The 22,984-nt window shown below is 34.2% G+C and overlaps 1 protein-coding gene across 5 annotated transcripts in view; it reads left to right on the forward strand.

Moving 5' to 3' along the window:
- The window catches only part of LOC106052335 (ecdysone receptor-like), a 72,279-nt gene extending 54,025 nt beyond the window's left edge, over nucleotides 1-18,254 (forward strand). For all 5 annotated transcript variants that reach the window (XM_056044746.1, XM_056044718.1, XM_056044726.1 and 2 more), the window contains 6 exons: nucleotides 5,290-5,550; nucleotides 11,275-11,415; nucleotides 12,211-12,554; nucleotides 13,327-13,488; nucleotides 15,290-15,512; nucleotides 16,318-18,254. In XM_056044746.1, the coding sequence (XP_055900721.1) occupies nucleotides 5,307-5,550; nucleotides 11,275-11,415; nucleotides 12,211-12,554; nucleotides 13,327-13,488; nucleotides 15,290-15,512; nucleotides 16,318-16,574 (1,371 nt within the window). In that variant the 5' untranslated portion in view covers nucleotides 5,290-5,306 and the 3' untranslated portion in view covers nucleotides 16,575-18,254. The remainder of the gene's footprint in view (nucleotides 1-5,289; nucleotides 5,551-11,274; nucleotides 11,416-12,210; nucleotides 12,555-13,326; nucleotides 13,489-15,289; nucleotides 15,513-16,317) is intronic.
- Nucleotides 18,255-22,984: the final 4,730 nt, after the last annotated feature.

Consider the following 22,984-nt stretch of genomic DNA (forward strand, 5'->3'; position numbering starts at 1 on the left):
TACTTATAACTTCCTACCAGTAATAGTGTCATCAAACTCGATTTACTTATGACTTCCTACCAGTAATAGTGTCATCAAACTCGATTTACTTATAACTTCCTACCAGTAATAGTGTCATCAAACTCGATTTACTTATAACTTCCTACCAGTAATAGTGTCATCAAACTCGATTTACTTATGACTTCCTACCAGTAATAGTGTCATCAAACTCGATTTACTTATAACTTCCTACCAGTAATAGTGTCATCAAACTCGATTTACTTAAAACTTCCTACCAGTAATAGTGTCATCAAACTCGATTTACTTATAACTTCCTACCAGTAATAGTGTCATCAAACTCGATTTACTTATAACTTCCTACCAGTAATAGTGTCATCAAACTCGATTTACTTATAACTTCCTACCAGTAATAGTGTCATCAAACTCGATTTACTTATAATGGCACTGTTATTTGTTAGAAGTCGTTCATGACTTCATGTCATGAGTAATGACACTATTACTTGTAGGAAGTCATAAGTAAATCAAGTTTGATGACACTATTACTTGTAGGAAGTCATAAGTAAATCAAGTTTGATGACACTATTACTTGTAGGAAGTCATAAGTAAATCGAGTTTGATGACACTATTACTGGTAGGAAGTTATAAGTAAATCGAGTTTGATGACACTATTACTGGTAGGAAGTTATAAGTAAATCGAGTTTGATGACACTATTACTTGTAGGAAGTCATAAGTAAATCAAGTTTGATGACACTATTACTTGTAGGAAGTCATAAGTAAATCAAGTTTGATGACACTATTACTGGTAGGAAGTTATAAGTAAATCAAGTTTGATGACACTATTACTGGTAGGAAGTCATAAGTAAATCGAGTTTGATGACACTATTACTGGTAGGAAGTTATAAGTAAATCAAGTTTGATGACACTATGTAGGAAGTCATAAGTAAATCGAGTTTGATGACACTATTACTGGTAGGAAGTCATAAGTAAATCGAGTTTGATGACACTATGTAGGAAGTCATAAGCAAATCGAGTTTGATGACACTATGTAAGAAGTCATAAGTAAATCGAGTTTGATCACACTATTACTTGTAGGAAGTCACAAGTAAATCGAGTTTGATGACACTATGTAGGAAGTCATAAGTAAATCGAGTTTGATGACACTATTACTCGTAGGAAGTCATAAGTAAATCAAGTTTGATGATACTATTACTCGTAGGAAGTCATAAGTAAATCGAGTTTGATGACACTATTACTGGTAGGAAGTCATAAGTAAATCGAGTTTGATGACACTATTACTGGTAGGAAGTTATAAGTAAATCGAGTTTGATGACACTATTACTGGTAGGAAGTTATAAGTAAATCGAGTTTGATGACACTATTAGTGGTAGGAAGTCATAAGTAAATCAAGTTTGATGACACTATTACTCGTAGGAAGTCATAAGTAAATCGAGTTTGATGACACTATTACTGGTAGGAAGTTATAAGTAAATCGAGTTTGATGACACTATTACTGGTAGGAAGTCATAAGTAAATCGAGTTTGATGACACTATTACTGGTAGGAAGTTATAAGTAAATCGAGTTTGATGACACTATTACTGGTAGGAAGTTATAAGTAAATCGAGTTTGATGACACTATTACTGGTAGGAAGTCATAAGTAAATCGAGTTTGATGACACTATTACTGGTAGGAAGTTATAAGTAAATCGAGTTTGATGACACTATTACTGGTAGGAAGTTATAAGTAAATCGAGTTTGATGACACTATTACTGGTAGGAAGTTATAAGTAAATCGAGTTTGATGACACTATTACTGGTAGGAAGTTATAAGTAAATCGAGTTTGATGACACTATTACTGGTAGGAAGTTATAAGTAAATCGAGTTTGATGACAATATTAGTGGTAGGAAGTTATAAGTAAATCGAGTTTGATGACACTATTACTGGTAGGAAGTCATAAGTAAATCGAGTTTGATGACACTATTACTGGTAGGAAGTTATAAGTAAATCAAGTTTGATGACACTATTACTGGTAGGAAGTTATAAGTAAATCGAGTTTGATGACACTATGTAGGAAGTCATAAGTAAATCGATTTTGATGACACTATTACTGGTAGGAAGTCATAAGTAAATCGAGTTTGATGACACTATTACTGGTAGGAAGTTATAAGTAAATCGAGTTTGATGACACTATTACTGGTAGGAAGTCATAAGTAAATCGAGTTTGATGACACTATTACTGGTAGGAAGTTATAAGTAAATCAAGTTTTATGACACTATTCCTGGTAGGAAGTCATAAGTAAATCGAGTTTGATGACACTATTACTGGTAGGAAGTTATAAGTAAATCGAGTTTGATGACACTATGTAGGAAGTCATAAGTAAATCGAGTTTGATGACACTATTACTGGTAGGAAGTTATAAGTAAATCAAGTTTGATGACACTATTACTGGTAGGAAGTTATAAGTAAATCAAGTTTGATGACACTATTACTGGTAGGAAGTTATAAGTAAATCGAGTTTGATGACACTATTAGTGGTAGGAAGTTATAAGTAAATCAAGTTTGATGACACTATTACTGGTAGGAAGTTATAAGTAAATCGAGTTTGATGACACTATTACTGGTAGGAAGTTTTAAGTAAATCGAGCTTGATGACACTATTAGTGGTAGGAAGTCATAAGTAAATCGAGTTTGATGACACTATTAGTGGTAGGAAGTTATAAGTAAATCGAGCTTGATGACACTATTACTGGTAGGAAGTCATAACTGTATCGAGAGTAATGGCAGTTTTTTGCTGAAGTACTTGCATTGGAATGGAATTCCTTTTTTTTTTTTAAATGTACGAATACATATAGTATGGCTTTTTTTTCCTTCTCTCCCACTTAAGAGGGCCCATCATCATTTTCTTGAACCCGGGCCGATGGCTACCTTACTAAGTCCCTTATGCGGAAAGTCATTATCGGTTGTGATTATTCGAGTCTAATCCATACCTCGGACACTAAGATCATATATAGATCGACCACATTCTTGTTACCTGTAAGAAGGTTGTATTTCTGCAGAACTGCTATTTCTTGAGTAATCATTACTCTCTAGTGGAGTACTAGAGTATCTAGTTAGTATAAGCTTGACTAGAGTGAGTATTCTCATCTCTATCAAGTTGCTCGGAAAGCTTCAAAAGATCGGTCAAACAAAGGTCATTTTTCTCGTTTTCTTAAGTAGAGCTCTTCAGATTTCATGAATAATTTCCCGTTGCAGCTTAGACGCATGTTTTTTTTTTTCTGTTTTGGTTTGAAAGCACATACCTCTTAACTGTAAAAGAAGATAATTTTATATAAATATCTTACTAATTCTACTGCACACAGCTGTGAAACGTAATCGCCGGGAACAAGGAAGTCGGCAAAGCTAACAGCTTGGTTTATCTTCTGGACTTGTCTAACAAGACGACTGCCTGTCACCCGTGTTCATAGGCAAAGATTTACAATTCTAATGCTTTCAATAGGACATTTACTTGGATTGCTTTCAAATATAGTTCCAACGTCTGCTGTTGCTGAAGTCTCAGATTGCCCGAGGAATGGAGGAGTGTCCAAAAATCATTTAAAGTTCTATGTTCTCATTTAAGTGTCGTTATATCATTGGTACATTATACCACAAGTGATCGGATATAGTTCAAGCACTACTTCGAAAGAAGTCGAACAAACTGGCTATTTGAAAAACAAAAAGTTGTACGAGAGACCCAGTTTGGTAAGGAGGGCTTCAGTGCACTATCTTGATGAACACTGATGTCTGATAATGGCCTGCTGCTGACGCATAGGATGCACTGTAAATGAGTTAATGAGAGGAAGTCTCACTAATAGGCGAACAACTTTTCACTCTGATCGTTTTTGAACTAGAGTTATGTGCTCTCCTGAAATATCTGGTCTGGACTTCATGGTAATGGTTGCAGACGAAATGAACACACACCCGACAGTTGAGCTGTCTTTCCGTGTCCCTTACATCGACATGTCTTTGATTGAGCTCCTTGTTTAGATAGTGTCATTACGTTTTGGGGTCAATCAAATTGTCAAGTTTCATCTTGTGGAGCTCAACTTCTATTCACATTACACCCAAGTATATATATGTATATGTTTATAGTTCTAACAGGTTTATAGATCAGTATAAAAAAAATAAACCTTCCTCCACGGGGTCTCTCTCTCTCTCTCTCTCTTATTTTCGATCTCTATCCTATATTGATATGAAGTTGTGACATTAACATTGTGTTTTAGTGTCGTGCCGTTAGTGCACTTAGATCTAGATTTACTTAATACCGAGTTGACAAATAGTTGACCTCGCCGCTCATTAGCAGTTTCTAGTCGACATGGCCCTGGGGAGTGTCTTGTGTGACAGCAATAGTTTCGCAGACAGAAAATCCCAGGCACCGGGATCAGTTTCTTGGAGATTCTGTGTCTTCGCGTGGGAGCAGTCTCTGAGGCAATAAAGACCAATATTGCTTCCAGTACTATTTTTACTTCTCTCTGGAGGAGCAATGAATATGTATGTCATGCGAGTATTGTGTCTATAATTGGTCGTCTTATTTTTTGGCATTGTTTCTTCCAACTTGCGAAGTATTTCCTGAATAATTCTATCGATTAGTCTCTGCTGCCACCTGATCCTCAATGTACAGCATTGAGCTTTAACTGGAGGGGGTGAGGGGGAGATCAACGGTACAGGGGTTTCTCTCAGAGCTCCTCAATCCGATTTCTCTACTTCGAATTTAAGTGTAGCACTTCTAAAGTACACATGCATGGAAACATGGTAGCCAAGTAAGGGGAGGAAAATCCTATTGTTGTAGCAAGAGTTATCTCAGTCAAACAATATCACCATGTGCAGACCTTGAGAGCATTGTTTGTTGAGTGCTTTTTTTTTCATCTTTGATTCCACGTAGATAACAGTAAGAGAATTCATGATCAATAGAGCACTCTTTATGCATCACCACTTGTATTACCACATTAATTCTATATGCAACATAAACGTTAGGACGGTGGGCCTGCTTGAAACAAATAACAGATCGAATGTACACTTATGATGTAAAAATCACCTAAAAGTTTGATATGTCTATGTGTTAGTCACATTGCAAACAATTATCCTATTTCCTAAGTCAACTAAATTTATATTCAAACAAGTATCCTATCAGTCAAGTCAACTACATTGATATGCAAACTATTATCCTATCAGTCAACTAAATTAATATCCTATTTCTCTATCATCCTATCTCTCCATTCAGCTCATGTTGACATTTTGTTTTCTTCCACAGTTCTCCCTGAGGGTGAGATGCCCCCAGACAGCGGCCAGAACCACTTGTCTCTAGCTGATCGGATGAATTTTGTTCCTGGTGCAGGCAGCAGTGCTTACCACCCATTGGACACTGCTGGGGAGTTAGGAGGACCATCAGACTCCAAAAGAAAGAAGGGCAATGGTATAGAGGGCAAGAGCATAGAGGAGGAGCTGTGTCGGATTTGTGGGGACAGAGCTTCGGGCTATCATTACAATGCACTCAGCTGTGAAGGGTGTAAAGGTTAGTCATGCCGTCTTTAATTTCAAAAACACTTGTTAATTAATATATAGATTAGGTTGTTGCATTGTCCTACCCATGTCCTGGTGCCTTATATCACTGAGCTGTAAACTGCTATTGACATTTATAATTATGACTTTCTTTGTCCACTTAGAACCATTTCAGCATTCTGTGTTAAGGTGGCTATGTAGCATAAACTCTGCTTTGCTGCTGTTTTTAGGGGCTTGAGTTCAAATCTTGTTTGAAGAAATTTTAAATTACTTTAGACGCATTAGCTAAGCCCCTAAAAAGCATTTCTTCTTCTATGATGAACTTGGATTAGTTTCAGAGCAGGAAGGACTACTCCTCCTGAAGGGGTCTGGCACTTTGAAAAATTGAAAAAAAAAAAAAGTATAGTCTATCAAAGCTTTTAATTTAGTAAATTTGCTAAATAAAACTCAGAAAGTTTAAACAAAAAAAACACTAAACAATGATAATAAAAATAAATTGCCTCTTAAGGAAGAATTCAATTCAAAATAAAAATGTCTTTTCGGATTTGTTTCTTTGAATAAAAATAACAAAAAAGTTATTTCATTCCTTATTGCTATTATATAAATGAATGTTTTAAAATGTATTTTTTTAAAATTATAGATCTATTCATTAATATTGGACACTAGTCTTGTTTTCAATTTATGTAATGACATCAGAAATATTAACACAATTTTTGTTCATGGAAGATTCATAGGCTTTACAACTAGGATTAATCTTTGACTGCCTCCATGATGTTCCCTACCCACCCTGCAGGAGGCAGTCATCTTCTTCCTCATGTAGTGTCAACAAAAAAATTGGTCACTGTCTTTTTGTGATGTTGTTGTTTTTTTTATCAATGGCCTATTTATTTAGAAGTGCATGCTCAGTGCAGAGAGTTAGGTCATGTAAACTCATTACTTACAATACAGCAAGGTTAATATGAGACTTGTAATACTAAAGATAGTTTTGTCTGCTTAATAAACAGTAACAGTAGGTAGCATTTGTGTATAGAGTTTCTGATAGCATTTCCAGCACATTTAAAACTGTATCAACACATTAGTTTTTAATGAGTAGAGTTTAATTTGTGAGTTACCTGCTCAGTCTCACTTTGTCCAGTCATGGGTCATTCTGACACTGCTCAACTTACCTGGCCAGTTGTGCTGACAAGGGAAAAATTATTATTTTATAAATAAAAAAAGAATCTGTTCTTCTTTCTTTGGTATTTTTATTATTGTGTTGGAGGGTTCAAATAACTAGTCCTATATCTGAGATAAACTGGGCTGTGGTTTTCAGATCAGGCAGTTCTCCATAGTTTGTTTTCTAAAGGGGGTGTTCTGGGGCAAGTATATCAGACCTCTTGATAAAATGGAGGTAGCTCTGGGACACTTGACAAGGGCATGTTTCATTAGAAACTGCTCAAAATATAAGGAAATTATTTGGATCTTAACCCCCCCCCCCCCCCCACACACACACACCAAACCTCCCCGTTTCTTTTTTTTTTTTTAATTAGTATTTCCCATTTTCACTTTCACAACTTTTCTCCACTTTTAATCCACTTCTCAGCCTGTGGTGATTGTAAACCTAAAGTATTGGACTGAGAGTACATGTATAGTACTAAGAGGGTTATAGATACAGGGAACTGATTATAATTCTATCCAGAAGTTAGTTTGTAGAAATAAGGTTCTTGTCATCAGAGAGAGAGAGATTTCACACTAGAAACAAACATTGCCTCTTGAATGTTCATTACCTTGATTTTTTCTTCAAGAAAAGTAAACCACCAATTCTATTATTCTTCAAAACAATCCAGACACTCTTTAAGTTCTAGTGGAGGGAAGGTGTGTGTTAAACCCATTTTAGAATTACAGCACAATTGTAAAAAAAAATGGCTCTGTGTTTTATTTGATGAATTTCAGATGTTGCAGATAAAGTTTTTCTCCTTGAATTAGATGTTATGTGAAGCATCTTGTTGTTCTCTTAAGATAGGACTTAATGTTGGTAAACACAAACAGCTGTTTCTTAAGTGTAGAACCACTTGGCCTCCTTTGAGTTTCTGCAACTAGTTGAAACCTTGGCTTTAATTTGTTGAACATAGAACTAAATAATTGTGTAGACATCTATATATCACACGCATAAAAATATAGAAGTGGAATTTTTACGATGTTAATAGTGCACTCATTTATGCATGACTTTGGGTCTATTAGAATGTGCTTTTGGTGTTGAGATGGTCACATAGGTTTATATTTTTTATTGTATGCCTGGTAGATCTAGTAACTTTTTTTTTATTTTTAAAAGAGCTTTTTATTAGGTCAAAATAGGTTTTAATATATATTTAATTTTTAATAGATTAAGTAAGTTGCATCAAATTTAGAAAAAAAAAATCTAAACCTAATGATTTAATGTGCATTCATAAAACATGAATTAAAAGGGGGTTAAGAAACACAGTTCTAGACTATAATATCAAGAAGTAGTATTCTGCTCTGTGTATTTTGGAATTCTATGTCATTGTCATCATCATCATCACTTTGTTGTATCAAAAGCTGTATCAAAAGCTTAGATTCAGCATTTCTTTTATCTTTTCTGACTGCTTCTGACTGTTTGAACTTTGGCACCATGATGGATGATATATAATTAGCCAAGAAAGTATCTTCTGTCACTAAACAACATTAAGCTTCTCCTATTTCCCTTCCCAAGTTTGATCTATTAGCATATGACCAATTTATTTCTGGTATCCACGGGCGAAAATTTTTTTTTTATGTATTTATGTGTGTGTGTGCGTACATAATCTTTATTGCATTCTGACCCTTCATTCTTTCGGAAGACGTTTATTGTGCCCTAGAATAGGTTCTTCCATGAGTTAGTGGAAAAATTGTAGATTCCCCGCCAATACTAGCAAGGGGGTCTGGGGTTCGCCCCGCCGCCAAGCACTATTTCTGATATTGAAAGCCAACAAAATGCATATTCTGAGGTATCTACAGTGCATTTTCCTGCTATTAAAAAGTTTTATTTCAAAAACCTAATGTGCTATTCTTACTGACTTAGACCCTACCGCGCCGTTCGGAGCATTTGACGTCAAGCTGTTTCCATAAAAATCTGTCACTGGTAATGTCTGAAGCCTCTTCCCACCTGCCATGAGGACCTCAATGAATGAGTGGCGTCAAGTTGTACTAGGATATCATTGCAACTCTTCTTATGCGTAATTTATTTAGTCGGAGAACATGTCCGGCAAACCTCATGCGTCGCTCTGTCACAATCTTACTAAAGGGTCGACTCCCAGTTCGGCATAGGATTTCCTTGATTTAAACCCGATCTCTATAACTGACTACTAAAATCTGTCTTAGCCATCTTTGTTGAGCCACATTTAGTGTTTTTCAATTTCGGCAGATGACTAGTCACTAGTCACTACAGTTTATTAAGGGAGCCCTGCCACTGGTAAAAATGTTTAACCACTCTTGAATACGCTCTTGGAATTAAGTGACTATAGTTTGCTTTAGATTTTATATCGAAAAGAGAAGTTTTATCGTCAAAATCATCTGTTGGGGGTTTTCCACCTCAAAATGCTCTGTAGGGGGATCTTAAACTCAAAACTATCTGGAGGGGTTTTAAACAAACTCAAAACCCCCGATTGGATTGGCTACGCTCAAATAATTTTAGTGTGTAATTTGCTTTTTTTTTATATTGAAGAGGTATTTTTAGCATTAAACCCCTCTGAATGGGGGTTTAAACTCAAAACCCCTTTTGGCAACGCTCATAGCATTTTGAGTGCGTAATTTGCTTTTTTTCTTACACTGAAGATGTATTTTTTAGCCTCAAACCCCCCTGGCGGGAGGGTTTAAACTCAAAACCCCTTTGGCTGCGTTCATAGATTTTAGTGTGAGTAATTTGCTTTTATTTATATTGAAGAGGTACTTTTTAGCTTCTAACTCCACTGGAGGGGAGTTTAAATTCAAAACCCATTTGACTACACTCAAAACATTTTTAGTGTATAATTTGCTTTGTTTTTATTATTAAAGAGGTATTTATTTTACCTTCAAACCTGCTGAAGTGGGGTTTAAACTAAAAACTAAGTCAAATCCCATTTAGCTACGCTCATAACATTTTGAGTGCGTAATTAACTATTTTTTATATTGAAGAGGGGGTTTATTGTAAATTTTGGAGGGGGTTTTAAAACTGTGCTCTTGGAATTAGGGGATTTTCGTTTGCATTTTTGTTTTGTTTTGTTTTATAGAAGAGGGGGAGTTAACTGCAAAAACCCCAAGTAGGGGGTTTAAAACTCAAAACCCCTAGTAGGGGGTTTTAAACACAAAACCCCTGGTAGGGGTTTTTAAACTCGAACCCCCCTGGTATCCGGTTTTAAACTCAAAACCCCCTGGTAAGGGGTTTTAAACTCAAAACCCCATTGGTTGTGCTGGGGCAATTGATGGTTTAGTATTAAAATCTCACCTAAAATAAACAAAATCTAAGCAAAATTCACTAAATTCCGATCCCCAAGGGGGGGGGGGTTTGAACCCCAAAACCCCCCCCCTGGCTACGCCCATGCTGGTATCATATACCCAGTAAGCTTTAGCATGTCCTCTCTTAGGCCTGAATGTCTCACCTCACATTCAGCGTGAAGCTTTTGTGACTATTCTCTTAGTTTAATGTAAACCACCAAAGATAAATCAATTTATATTAGAATGAGAAACATATATTGTTGTTTCACTTTAAGATAACTTTAAGTCATGTTTAAAAAAGTAATTGTAGTATTTTTAATAGTAATAATAATTAATGAAACAACTTAAAAAAAAAAACTGTTGCCAACAACTAAGAAAAATTTTGCAAAAGTGAAAAGATTATTAAAAAGGGGATAATATAAATTAGTTGAAAGTGTTGGTTCTATTAATTCTTAAGAAGTGTTTCTAGATGGAATATTTAGTTATTCCTACATTGTACTACTGTAACACATTATTGTATTCAAGCAATTATTACTGATAAATGTTCTTAGTTGTGTTTATATTTCTTCCACTTTAAATGCACAATTAATTACTGAGCTTTCCAGTGTTCTAATAGGAAATTGTTTCCAATAGGAGATAATTAAATACTAATAATAAGACTTGTCTTCAAAGTCTGAAGATTAATGAAGATTGCAGTAGTGAAGATTAATAAGGAATGCAGTACGCCCCAGATGTTACCTACATATTTTGCCAAATCCAGGGCAAGCATAACCATTGTCTGCTGGTGGTCGATTAAGATTTTCTTTTTGCTGTCTGCATCTGTCCTCGGCAGCGGATTTTCTTTCGGACTCAATTATCTTTTTACTAATACTTAGCGCAGGCTGGAAACAATACAGTATTTTATATAACTAGCCCACAAATGACTAGCCGCAACAGAGTCAATAAAAGGAGATGACTCTATTATATTTAAATTATCCCAACCATCCATTACACATACTCATGTCATTAATAGTTGTGCTGTTTGTACTTAAATGAATACAATTCAATTAAGGTTATATACTTTTTAGCAGGGCTTTTTATGTGATGGTATGCAATGGTACAAAATTGGTAATTTTTAGTAGTTAAAATTTAAGCAATCAACTACTGAGAGCTGGCACCTAATCACTGAGTACCAGCACCTATTTTTTTTTTTTTTTTTACAAAAAAAGCACTGCTTTTTAAACAACAAATATTATAGGATAGGATATTATGTATTCTAAAGAGGTGAAAATATTTCTTCTAATTGCAGGATTCTTCCGACGCAGCATCACCAAGACAGCTTCTTACCACTGCAAATATGGTGGAAATTGTGAAATGGACATGTGGATGCGCCGGAAGTGTCAGTTTTGTCGATTGCGGCGATGCAGAGAAGTGGGGATGAAGGAAGAATGTAAATAATCTAGTACAACTTTTGTGCATGTGCTAATAATAATTAAGCTCTTGAATGATGTTACCTGTTTTGAGCTCTTTTTTCTTGCTGTAGCTCTAAGCCTATTTTCTGTGGCTCTACTTTTTTTTCTCTAGTTCTTACATCTTTTTATGCTTGTACTTGTTCTGTATTAGTTTTAGGAGATTAAATACAAACACTAAATAGGAATCTGCTTACAGATGCATAGATTTTTGCTGAAACTTAACAATAAAAGAATGTGTTGTAATGTTTTGTTGCTATGTATTGCTTAAGTTTTGTGATGTTCTGAGCATTCCAGGTACCAGCTTGATAACATTTAACATTTCCTCTTAATATATAAAAAAAAGTTTACATGTGTATTTACAGCCAGGATTCAACAGTAATTAACTTCAACACTACCACTATAGAAAGACAGGACATGGTTTTTAAGGGAAAATATGCTTTATTTCTGAGCTGTAGTTGAAATTCTGGTTATGACTTGAGTATTTTAGGGTGACCTGACTCTCCCAAGTTTTAATGGGAGGGAAAGTATGTGGGGTGGGCGGGGTTTTTTGTGCTGGTTTCATTATTCACTGAACTTCACATTAACTGCCTGTTTAAGCTCTAAGCCACAGAAGGAGACTTGACCTATAAAAAGTCTATTTAAAGAAAATGACCCTTTCACTCAAAGAAAATTTCTCCACTAACTACTTCCCAGACTTGTTTTCTATTTTTCACATGTTCAACCTTCATTCAATATTAGCTACAAGTATCTGAGATTTCGTGTTTCATTTTCAGGCCTTTTGTCGGAAGATCAGTGCAAGGCTCGAGATGCACGGCGCAAAGCCAAGCAAAGGTTTCAGCCCAAGCAAGAAGTTCAGAGTCCTGATAGTTACGGTGGACACAGCTCTGAGACAGATACTGTCCCCTACATGCCACCCATTGACATTAAGCCAAATTTCTTTTCCTTTCCTTCGTCCTCATCCTCCCATTCTGGTGGCGGCTCTCCCAGCTCAGTGACAGAAGAATGCTGTTACCCAATGAAAAAGTTAAGTGACCAACAGCGTGAGACCATTGAAACCTTGGTAGCCTTACAAGATAAATATGAGTTTGCGGATTCAGAATCTTATGAAAAAGCCTTAGTGAGTATTTTAAATAGAATACTTCAATAAATCTGTTCATGTGACCTTCTTATACTTATTCAGCACCACATATTTTGTCTGTTTTTAATTTGTTACTTGCTACATAATAAATTTACTTTAATTATGTGTAACAGAGTGGCATAAACTGATAGTGTTTGTTGAGCGTTCTAAAGGCATCATGGAAACCTTCACCTAGATGCCTCCTCCCCCCACTGATCCACAAAAGAGAAATCCACAATAGACAAAAGCGTGCAGGATGCGCTGTACAAAAGCAATGTTTTTTAAATGATTGTGTAAAAAAGGATGTGTGGATTTACTAAGAGACTTCTTTTGACAAAGTAACAGAAATCTAAAGGGCTGGAGTAACAGAAGGGCTCAATAAAAAGATGTTTGAATGTTTAATTCAGAGAATGCTAGCATTAAACCAAAGAGAGGAGTTCATGGGCTACAACCTGTTGCTGTAGTTTTTTTTAATGATTAAATTAAATGTTTTGTCATCTCAGTACTTCACTATTAATTGAAGTTGTCAGGCTGTGCTCTTGAAATTTACTCAAGTGCTTACAACTTCAAACTTTCGTTTTTAAAATGGCATTGCAAGTTACAACATCATTTTCTTGAACCAGTCAAACTTGTGCATCAAAAAACATTAGAGTAGGCTTGAAATGTACAAGTTTGTTGTAGAGATTTTATTAGCGGTGTATTTTTAATTTAAGACCTTGCAAGAGTCAACCTTTATCTATATACTAAGTTTTTCTCAATTGCTAATTTACAGAATGGTTTTGACTCTCGGAAGCAGCAATCATCAGATCCACAATCATTCATAAGTGCCATGGCTTCTACATTTGTTATAATTACCCAGCTGATTGTAGAATATGCCAAATGTTTACCAGGTTTTCTTTCATTGTCTAAAGCTGATCAAATCACTCTCCTCAAAGTAAGTTTACATTTCTTTATTATAAAGCATATATCAACTCAGTCTCTCTGTCTGGTAAAAAGTTTGTACATGTTATTTCTCCAACACCCAATCTTGGACCAAGCTGAAATTTTGCACAATTATTTTTTTTTTACCAGACAAAACAAGAATCAATAAAAAAAAAAAAAAATTAAACAATTAGTTAATTTACTGTTGGTAATTAATTATTTTATTTGGTATTTTGAAAGAAAGAAGTTGTACTTGACTGATAAGGTGTTTAAGTTGAATTTGTCCCCTTTATACTTTGTAGAAAGAAAAATTTGAAACTAACAATAAATATATATAAAACCTTCTATTTTCATAAGCACTTCCCGGCACAGTGGCTAGTTAACTGGCTAGAGGAGGTTTTAGCCGAGTTTGAGTTCATCTTAATTTTTATTTAAAAGTGATCATCCAGATACTCTCTTCGTCCCCCCCTCCCCCCCCCCTTTCCAACTGGTCCAGATAAGTAATAGAATCATAGCTTATTGAGAAAATTTAAAGCATGAAATTGTGCTAAACAAAAACAATTGGTGGAAACATTTGTAAAATTGCACATATTTATTATTGTTAGTCTAGATCAGTAGTCTTCAACTGTTTTTTTTTGGCCTACTGCCCCCTTTTTGTATTTTTCTTTAAAAAAATCTGCCAGCCTGCTCAGAAAAATACTATGGGAGTCTTGTTTGGCTACCCATTTGACCTAATAGTTTCTTCTTAACTGTTTCCATCCGGGTGCCGCTATGAGGCAGGGTAGCATGCCCAGGCGGACTTCCACCATTTGAAATTGTTGTATAGAGTTGTGCATTGCACTTGGAAGTTGAACCCTAAGGCCAGTAAAAGTGAACAAGAGCTCCCTCTCATCAGCCTGTCTGGCGAGGGTCAGACTTTGGGTTAAACAAGTCATAAAACTATAGCCAAGTTTAAAATTTTACTTCAGGTGGTGGGGAAGCTAAAAAATGTCAAAGAATGCATGGGAAGACAGTATCAAGAAATGCGGCTGAATAAGACATAAACACCAAGAGAGAATGCCCCAGAGCCCAACAAATTTTCAGGTCAACTGTATAGATAGGTTGAGAGCACAAGTCCTGGGGATTAGCCACGCCCATCTTATTTCTGTTCTACTATCTAAACTTTTAAGGAGTGCTGTGACAGGAAAATCTCCACACTAAACTATTGATGTAAATCCTAAACTTTCTTTCATTCTCAATGTTTGTTAGAGCTGATATAGCAGAGGCAGGCTTAAACTTTCTTAAGAGTAGATACTACCACTGGTAAGATGGTCCTTGGAAAAATTATCAGCAATCTTATGCTGCTTGGCTTTAGAAAAATGTCACTTAAGTAAAAAAAAAACAAACAATTAACTATTTCGTAATAGTAACATCAAGAAGTAAAAAAACACTGGTCCTTTTCAATGATTTGTTGGCTAGAAATTGCGAAGTAGACATTTTTTTCTCTATTTTTTTTAAGGATTTTGTAATCTAACAGTAAATTTTTTATGATACGGTACTTAATAATGTAATGTAATAGAAGTGTTGTTTTTTCTGTAATATAGAATCCATTTTATATAAAATGTCTAGGGAATTTTTTATATATTTTTTTTTATGATTCCCGATTTAACTCATTGAAGTCTAGGGTTATATAGTTGAATTAGAAATATCTTAAGATTAGATGGTTCTTGTATAAATGGCATTGTGAATTGTTGTATTTATTTAATATGAAAAGTTTTACCTTATCAATGTGCCATATTTTACCCTAGCTAAATCGCTCTTCCATTTGTTTGCAGTCCTCAACTACTGAGGTGATGACCATCAGAGCAGCCAGATGCTATGATCTGGAATCACGCTGTATTGTATTTGGTAACGGGCAGCCATGCAGTGTAGATAACATGAAGGCTGCTGGCCTGGGACACTATGCTGAATTGTTGTTTGAATTCTGTCACAATATGGCCAGTGTCAAAACAGACAATGCTGAATATACTTTATTTACAGCTATCTGTATTTTTTCAGGTGAGTCTTTAGCTGGAGAAGTTCAGTACTAGCAGATATAGAGAAGTAAAAAATGAGACAACTAAAGGAAACATGATAAATAACTGGCAACTCTTAAGTTCTTGTCACTGTTTTACAAATATTTTCTTCACTTTATGTGTGTGTGTGTGGATTAAAAATATTTGTACAAGTTTGATGCTGTCCCACTTAAATCATCTGACAAACTGACTTATAATATTGTTTGTGTTTGAAAAGTTTTTTCTTCCTTTTCCAATCATTTAGTTAAGAGGAACTTATCACCTAGCTACTGATGTGGCATTTACCTGATTTCAGCCATTCATCTGATTTTCAGGCATTATAATTCCTCTGAGAATAAAATAACAATATGTCACTGGGTCACTTTGGGCATTGCTAATTTTTTGACTTGTTTATTAGAAGTCTTACAAAAGTTGGACTTCTCTGATTATAGTTCTCTAATGTTCACATCTTTTTTTTATCACTTATGCTGCACTTGACCAAAATGTCAATTCAGCATTCATCACATGTGTTAAGTCATTCTGTTAAATGGGGCAACTTTCCATTACAGTACAGAGTTTGTGGAAAAGCATAAGACTATGGAGCGCCCCCCCCCCCCCTCCTTTTTTTTTTCTTACAGTTGGCAACCAGACAGGTTATTTTTAGCTGAGTAAAGGCTTGTTTCAATGATTTCACCTTGACCTTGGTGTGTGTGTGTCTATATGTGGGGATATTGTTCTCACTAGTTTCTCACAATGTTATGTTCAGAGTTCAATTATTATAATAATATTTTTTCCTTTTTGTCCAACAGAGCGTCCTGGACTGGAGGCCAAGCAAAAGGTAGAGAAAATACAAGGGGACTATGTGGAGTTACTGCAGGCCTATGAGAATGCCAAACGAGGCAAAGGTGGGAATGCTTTAGCTCGCTTTTTGTCTCGATTGTCAGATCTAAGAACCATCAGTGTGGAACATTCCAAAGTTTTGTTGGAGTTGGACATCAAGAAGGATGGACCAGATATCCCATCAGTCATTAAGGAAATCATTCTCCTACCTCCTGAAGGGAACTAAGAACAATGTCTTTATAACTACCACAAGATATTTCTAATGTACTTCAGCTCAACAGTTTCCTGCTTCAGAGTTTGTAAATAATGTTTTGTTCTTTGATTCATTGTGTAGCATGAAGGATTATCTGCGGTGGGGACATTGGTTTAGTGTGCCTGAAAAATTCCTTCAAGTCGTTAGCACAGACTCTACTAGTGGAAGTAACTGTGGTTGCAGTATGCATAACAAGATGTCCAAAAACATTTAAACTGAGTTGTACAACATAAGTTAATGGATTCAACAGTCTCACAGCTTAGTGAAATGAAGGACTCTAGCCCATGTTTGTGCTTATTTCCTTTAATGGAGATATACTCTCCCCTATTGAGAGACTAGGAGTGGCCTGCTATTAATGTGATGGCAGAAATTCTAAGCTGATAAACTTGTGACAGACAGCACTCACTTTTTCAGCTAGGAAAGATAGCGAAAACAAAATTTAAGCTGGTGGTTCTCAGAAATTGAATTGAAAGAGATTTTGTGTCTCTAGAAAAACTTTGCCAACTATTTCTCATCTCTTTGACTTGTACAACCAAACTACTGCATATTTTGTAGAAGATTTTATTCAATGGCCTTTGCATAATACAAACTAACATATTGCCTTTTTACATGAGTGCTTTGAGTTTGTCTATTGCAGTTTTAAAATATGAACATGTATCATTTGGGATATTGTGATTCAAGAAAATGGCTCACTAACATTGTGCACTAATAAAGTAGGTTCATTTTAATAGGCACTTTTACCTCAGTATATTGTTTTGGTCAGATTCAAAGATTTTGTTTTTAACTAAAAAAAAAAGTATATTGGATAAAATATTGATGGCAGCATTTTTTTAAATATTCATCCTACATTTTAGTGGAACCAAAACATTCTTGTTAACTTAGAATTGTGCAGGCTGTACATAAAAGTATAATAAAAAAAAATATGTATGGCATAAATATGGACTTATAAAAACTATATATAACCCAGTCAAATGTTAGTGAACCCTATCACTCTAATGTAAACATTGTGATGTGAATATGGTTATGAGAATAATGTTCTCTTTGAGTTTGATCCTGTGTATTCAATAATGCTAGTAAATATTTCCTATTTTTACTTTGTCTTGGAGTTCCATGTAGTCAGTGTTGTGACTAGCTGTTTCAACAGACTGGCTTATGTTGTTATCAGGTCTAGTACGCTTTGTTTGAGCAAACTCTATACTCAATTTTGGTTCTTCATTCACATCATAGAAGCTTTACCATCAGTCATCAATTGTATATACATTTTTGTTGTCAGTGTTATGTTTATTTTGGTCTACAGTACTATACTGTACTTTAGCGACAAGGCAGTAGACTGAAAATCTTCACCTAATCAATAATGTTTTCTTATAAACATGCCTTTTCATGCTCCTATTATGATGCAGTAATAATGTTTAAACTGTTAGATATTACTCTTTAGGCTTTTGCAGAGTCTATTGGTAAAATGTTTTTTTTTGTAGATCATTTTCTATCCCCCCCCCCCTTTTTTTTTCTAACTATTCTATCTGTCCGGTCTTTTAAAGTTTTTTAATAGTTTTTTTTTTTCTAAATTTTAGATTTGCAATAATTCAAATTTGTATATTCTGTTAAAATTATTTTTTACAACTTGTTTTGTATTTTAAAATCGATTGATTTATATTTTCTGATGCATGGTGGGGCTTCGTTACCTAACTAAATTGTCATTTCAAATCCCGGTGGAGGCTTGGGATATTTATTTCAGGATGTTTCTGAGTCTACTCAGACTAGCTGCATATTTGTTTGGAAAAGTTAAGGAAGTTACTCATCAATGTGCTGGCCACACACGACCCTGAGCTACAGGAAATCTTTTTAATCTTTAGGTCTTAAAAGGAATTTACTTGGACTTGACTATATTATATTTTTACGCATTTCAGTTCCTATACTGTGTGAATTCTTATCCTTGACATAATACAGATTCAGTGAGAAATTCACTCAAGCTTTTCTGTTGAATATATATAGCTTACTTTTATTAAAGGCTCATAGTATTTAAAAAACTCTGGATAAATGCCAATGTATGTTCAACATTTTTAAGAAACATATCTGGTTCAAATTCTTTTGTGTCACTTTGTGTCATTGTTTTATTATGAAGAAACATTAATTGTCATTACAAGATTTGAATTAGTTTCAGTTCTTATATTACAGAGGTGTGCTGTGTATTATAGTCATGTGAACATTATACTAATTATTTTATCTTCACTTTAGAAATAAAAACTGAATACTCTGTCACCTAAAACATTCCCCCTTTTGTAAAAATTATTTGTAATTAATTTATTTTACATTTTTTGGTTTTCAATAGTTTATAAATAACTTGGAGGTTAAATTTCAATCTTGTTAAATCTATTATATCAAGACTTTAAATTTAAGAATTTATGTGCTATTTTGTTTCAAATACTTAATTTACTTTCAAAATAAAACTGTGTCCTGGCTAAGTCATTGGCTATTACAAAACTTTGATAGTAAAGTCCTTTCTTTATACTTTTCTATCATGTTGATCATGTGCTATATGTTTGACTTTAAACATTCACCAAAGTTTGTTCTATGACTGGTACATCCCTGTTGTTTATAGCATAAATAAAACAAAATAACTTTGGGGAAGGGGGGGGGGGGGAGAGACTGCAATCATTTTGTGAAAAGATTGAGTGCTATCAGCAAGTCTCCTTATACAAGGTTGTATTCTATTCTATTTACAGTTTGTGAGATCTGAGTTGCTGAAGAGATCATAGTCACTAGTTTCTGTTGTGTGTTTTTATAAGCTCAGGAAATGAAAATGTCTGTTCATGTATAAAATACTTTGTTCAACATGTTTGCTCAAATTCATTTGTTTTATGATTCTTTCATGTCTTTCTCGCCCTTCCTATTGTCACTTTGGATGTAATGCTTTTTAATCTTCAAAACATGAGCGCTCCCATTTTTAATCTTCAAAACATGAGGGCACCCTTAAAAAGAAACAACTAATTCAACCAAATTCCAAGCTAGAACCATTTTTGGTCTCAACGTTCACGGATAGAATTGAATCAAGAAAGAAATCTGTGTACCGGTACTCAATTTCTACATTTAGAAACCCTTCCAAAAATTTGTCAAACAAATCTAATTGAATTTATCTTAGAATATGATCTCTTAAGTTAGACAACTGCCTAAAGTGTCCATGTGATAGAAACATTCAACTCATTGTTTTTTAGTGTCTGTGTGTAAACACATAAGTAAGTGTGTGTATTAAGTAAAACTATATAAGCGCTGGGTTATCTACCCTCACATAGTTACTTCTCATGTTATAACCATTTCATTATTACTAGAGATTGTGTAAAACAATGGAATGTTAGGTCTCATAAGGAGAAAAAGAAACATATCTGGATAAATTAAAAGTTGCTAGTTGTTGAACTGGGTATTGTGCTGGCCATATTATCCCTTCATCCAAGTGGCACTCCAGCTCATGGGACATTCTAGCCTGCTTCAACACATCTATCCATTCAGATGTCTAAGCTTTGCCAGAACCTGGGGTTGCCATTAACCTACATCTACATCATCAAGCCATCTTTTTTGTGGTCTGCCTTGGTCCTGCCTCAAGCTTATTCTTGGTACACTATGTCCCTTCTCTCTATGCTCTGACATTCTTTCAAAGGGCTACCCAATACTCTTGTGGTCTATAGCTTATGGAAGTGAAATTATAGGATAATTACAATTAAATTCCAGAATGGTTAAACAAAAATTATTTTTAGTTTTAAAGTCAGAATTATCAACAATTGAAAATACTTGCATTGCTGTTTAGTTGTATGCAAATGTTAAATTCTTGACATGAACCAAAATGTGTTAGCCAATCAGATGGTTCTATATAACCCAAATCAATTATCTACACATGTTTGTGTGAAAAATAAATGCTATGTCATTAATTCATAAATGGTTGATTAATATTTTTACTATGAAGTATGCCCTGTAATGTTTATAAAATGTTGTTTTTTTTAAATTAATGTTTGCAATTTTATGCTCATTTATTTAAGGTAAGCCTAAAAGAAATATTGAAGTTTTAAGGGCTAACAGAGTATGTCATTAGTAGTTTTCTGAAATTGTATTTAAAGTAAGGAGGTTCTCTTACTGTATAAACTTCTGTGTCTTTGATATTTGTCTTTTAAAATATTTGTTATCAACAAAATATAACTGCATTTTTAAATTAGTTTTTTGAAGTCAAAGTCATAAAAATAGATAAAAAGAATTTGCAAACATTTATTACGGTACCTTACATTAGAATAAGTAATAGTTAATATTTACTTTTACTAAAGGAGTTTTTTGGGCTTTCAAATTTTATATGTTGACCTTTGGATTAAACATTGTTGAGCTAAAGTAAGTCTGACTCATCACATTTGTATGTATTGGCAGCTGCAATTTATTTTGAACCCAATCATGTCAGCCTGAAGAAATATTAGGGAGGAAGGAAAATAAAGTTGGGGGGGGGGGGCAATGCATAATGTGCTCATCACATTGTAATAGTTACCAGTAGTGAAGTCCTCACTTAAAATAGGCAGTTTCCAGCAATTGTTTTTCATTTCAGTTTAATTTTTGTTTAAACTAGTTTTTTTTTTTTTTTTTTTTTTAATTTTATTTTGTATATAGACTGTTTTAATACCTGTGCCTTTCCGTTAAAAGCCTTTTTTTTTTTCTCTTGTTTTCGCTACTATTCAAAATCAGTCTAATTTTATTATTCTTTAGTTGTTTTTTTTCTTATCTCATTGATCATTGTCATTATTGGGTAGTTGAGCTGAAAGTTGTTTGTACAAAACATTGCATCAATGTCAAGGTTTGGTTGTTGGACAAAATCATTGAGTTTGAATGTGTCACAATTTGTTGCTGTGTTCAGTGTCAATAAAAAATGGAAGAATAGTTTTGGTCCATTGCAGATTTGAAACTAGATGTTTTGTTTTCTCGGTTGTTGTTATATTTTTGGTATCACTTGTTATAAGAAAAAGTTGCTAAATTATTGTTGTAGTTTTTTATATATATATTTATAACATTTATTTTTAAAGTGTGTTCTTTTGATTGGTACTAAAATGATTATAGAGAATATTTCTTTTAAGTTCATTTAGTCAGTGACAGAAATTGTTTACATTTGTTGATGAAAACCACTTCTTTTTTTTTTTTTTTGTTCTAGTGGTCAAAAGGCTTATTTCAGTTTTTCTTGGTAGTAATGATTCAACATTTCTTCTTTGTGATATCTATGTTTATATTTGTTCTGCTCTAGTTGAAGCCTACCAGTGCTGCATAATATTTGTCTTTGTATGTAAATAGAGGACTTGAGTTCTTATCAAAAAACCATTAAAGTTCTTGCCAGTCTTGAAAAGAGAACAAGGGGAAGGGGAAACTATTTAGGTCATAGATTGTCTCCAGGCTGGGGAACATTAGAATTGTGTGTCCTTTTCAATGTCAAGATTTGGGCTGTGCCTTATGTTTCATTGTCCTAAAGTGTTTGTTATGCAGTTGTTTCTTTAAACTGATGCTGTAGTGTACACTGCTAACACTTTACAGAAATTCAACATTTCATAGAAACAGAAGCAGACTTTAAAGCAACAGAACACTTATGAAAAACAGAAACAAACATTATAGAAATAAAACCCTTTATAGAAACAAACACTAGAAACTGAAAAGAAACAAAACACTTTATAGAAACATAAATAAAACACTTTATAGACAAAATACTTTATGGAAACATAAATAAAGTGCTTTACAGAAACAAAACATTTCATTGAAACAAAATGCTTTATAGAAACAAAGAAACACTATAGAAGCATAACACTTTATAGAAGCAGAACTAAAACATTGATAGAAACAAACCATTCTATTGAAAGAAAACACTGTATGGAATGTGTAAGTTCGTATGTGTGAAGTTTGGGCAGCTATTAGAAGAAAAAAAAAGGTTGGTTTTCAAGTATATTGTTCTACTTGGCCATTGTACATCAGATTGTGTATTGAGGAAATATGTTGTTGTTCTACTTGGCCATTGTACATCCGATTGTGTATTGTCTCAACTCTCTTCAAGGTGAATTTTTTTTTTATGGTTCCATGTTCACCACATCTAATTCACCATGTTATCATTCCTCTCCAAGTGAAGTCCTAAGAAAATAGTGTTACCTGAGTGGGCTTTATTGTGTAAATATGTACATGTGTTGACCTAAACAGTTCATCATCATTTTGATAGTGCACATCCTATTTGTAGTTGCAGACATCTAATTTAATCTGTTTTGTTGGTTATTGTAGAGAATTAATTATTCTTTTTTTTTTTTTTTTTGAGCCTGTGGCAATGTTAAAAGCAGATATTTTTATTTTGTAATGGATTTTATCATGTACACATTTTTAATGGCCAA

Source organism: Biomphalaria glabrata, chromosome 1 (assembly GCF_947242115.1).
Source record: "Biomphalaria glabrata chromosome 1, xgBioGlab47.1, whole genome shotgun sequence".
In the NCBI taxonomy this organism is placed as follows: Eukaryota; Metazoa; Mollusca; class Gastropoda; family Planorbidae; genus Biomphalaria; species Biomphalaria glabrata.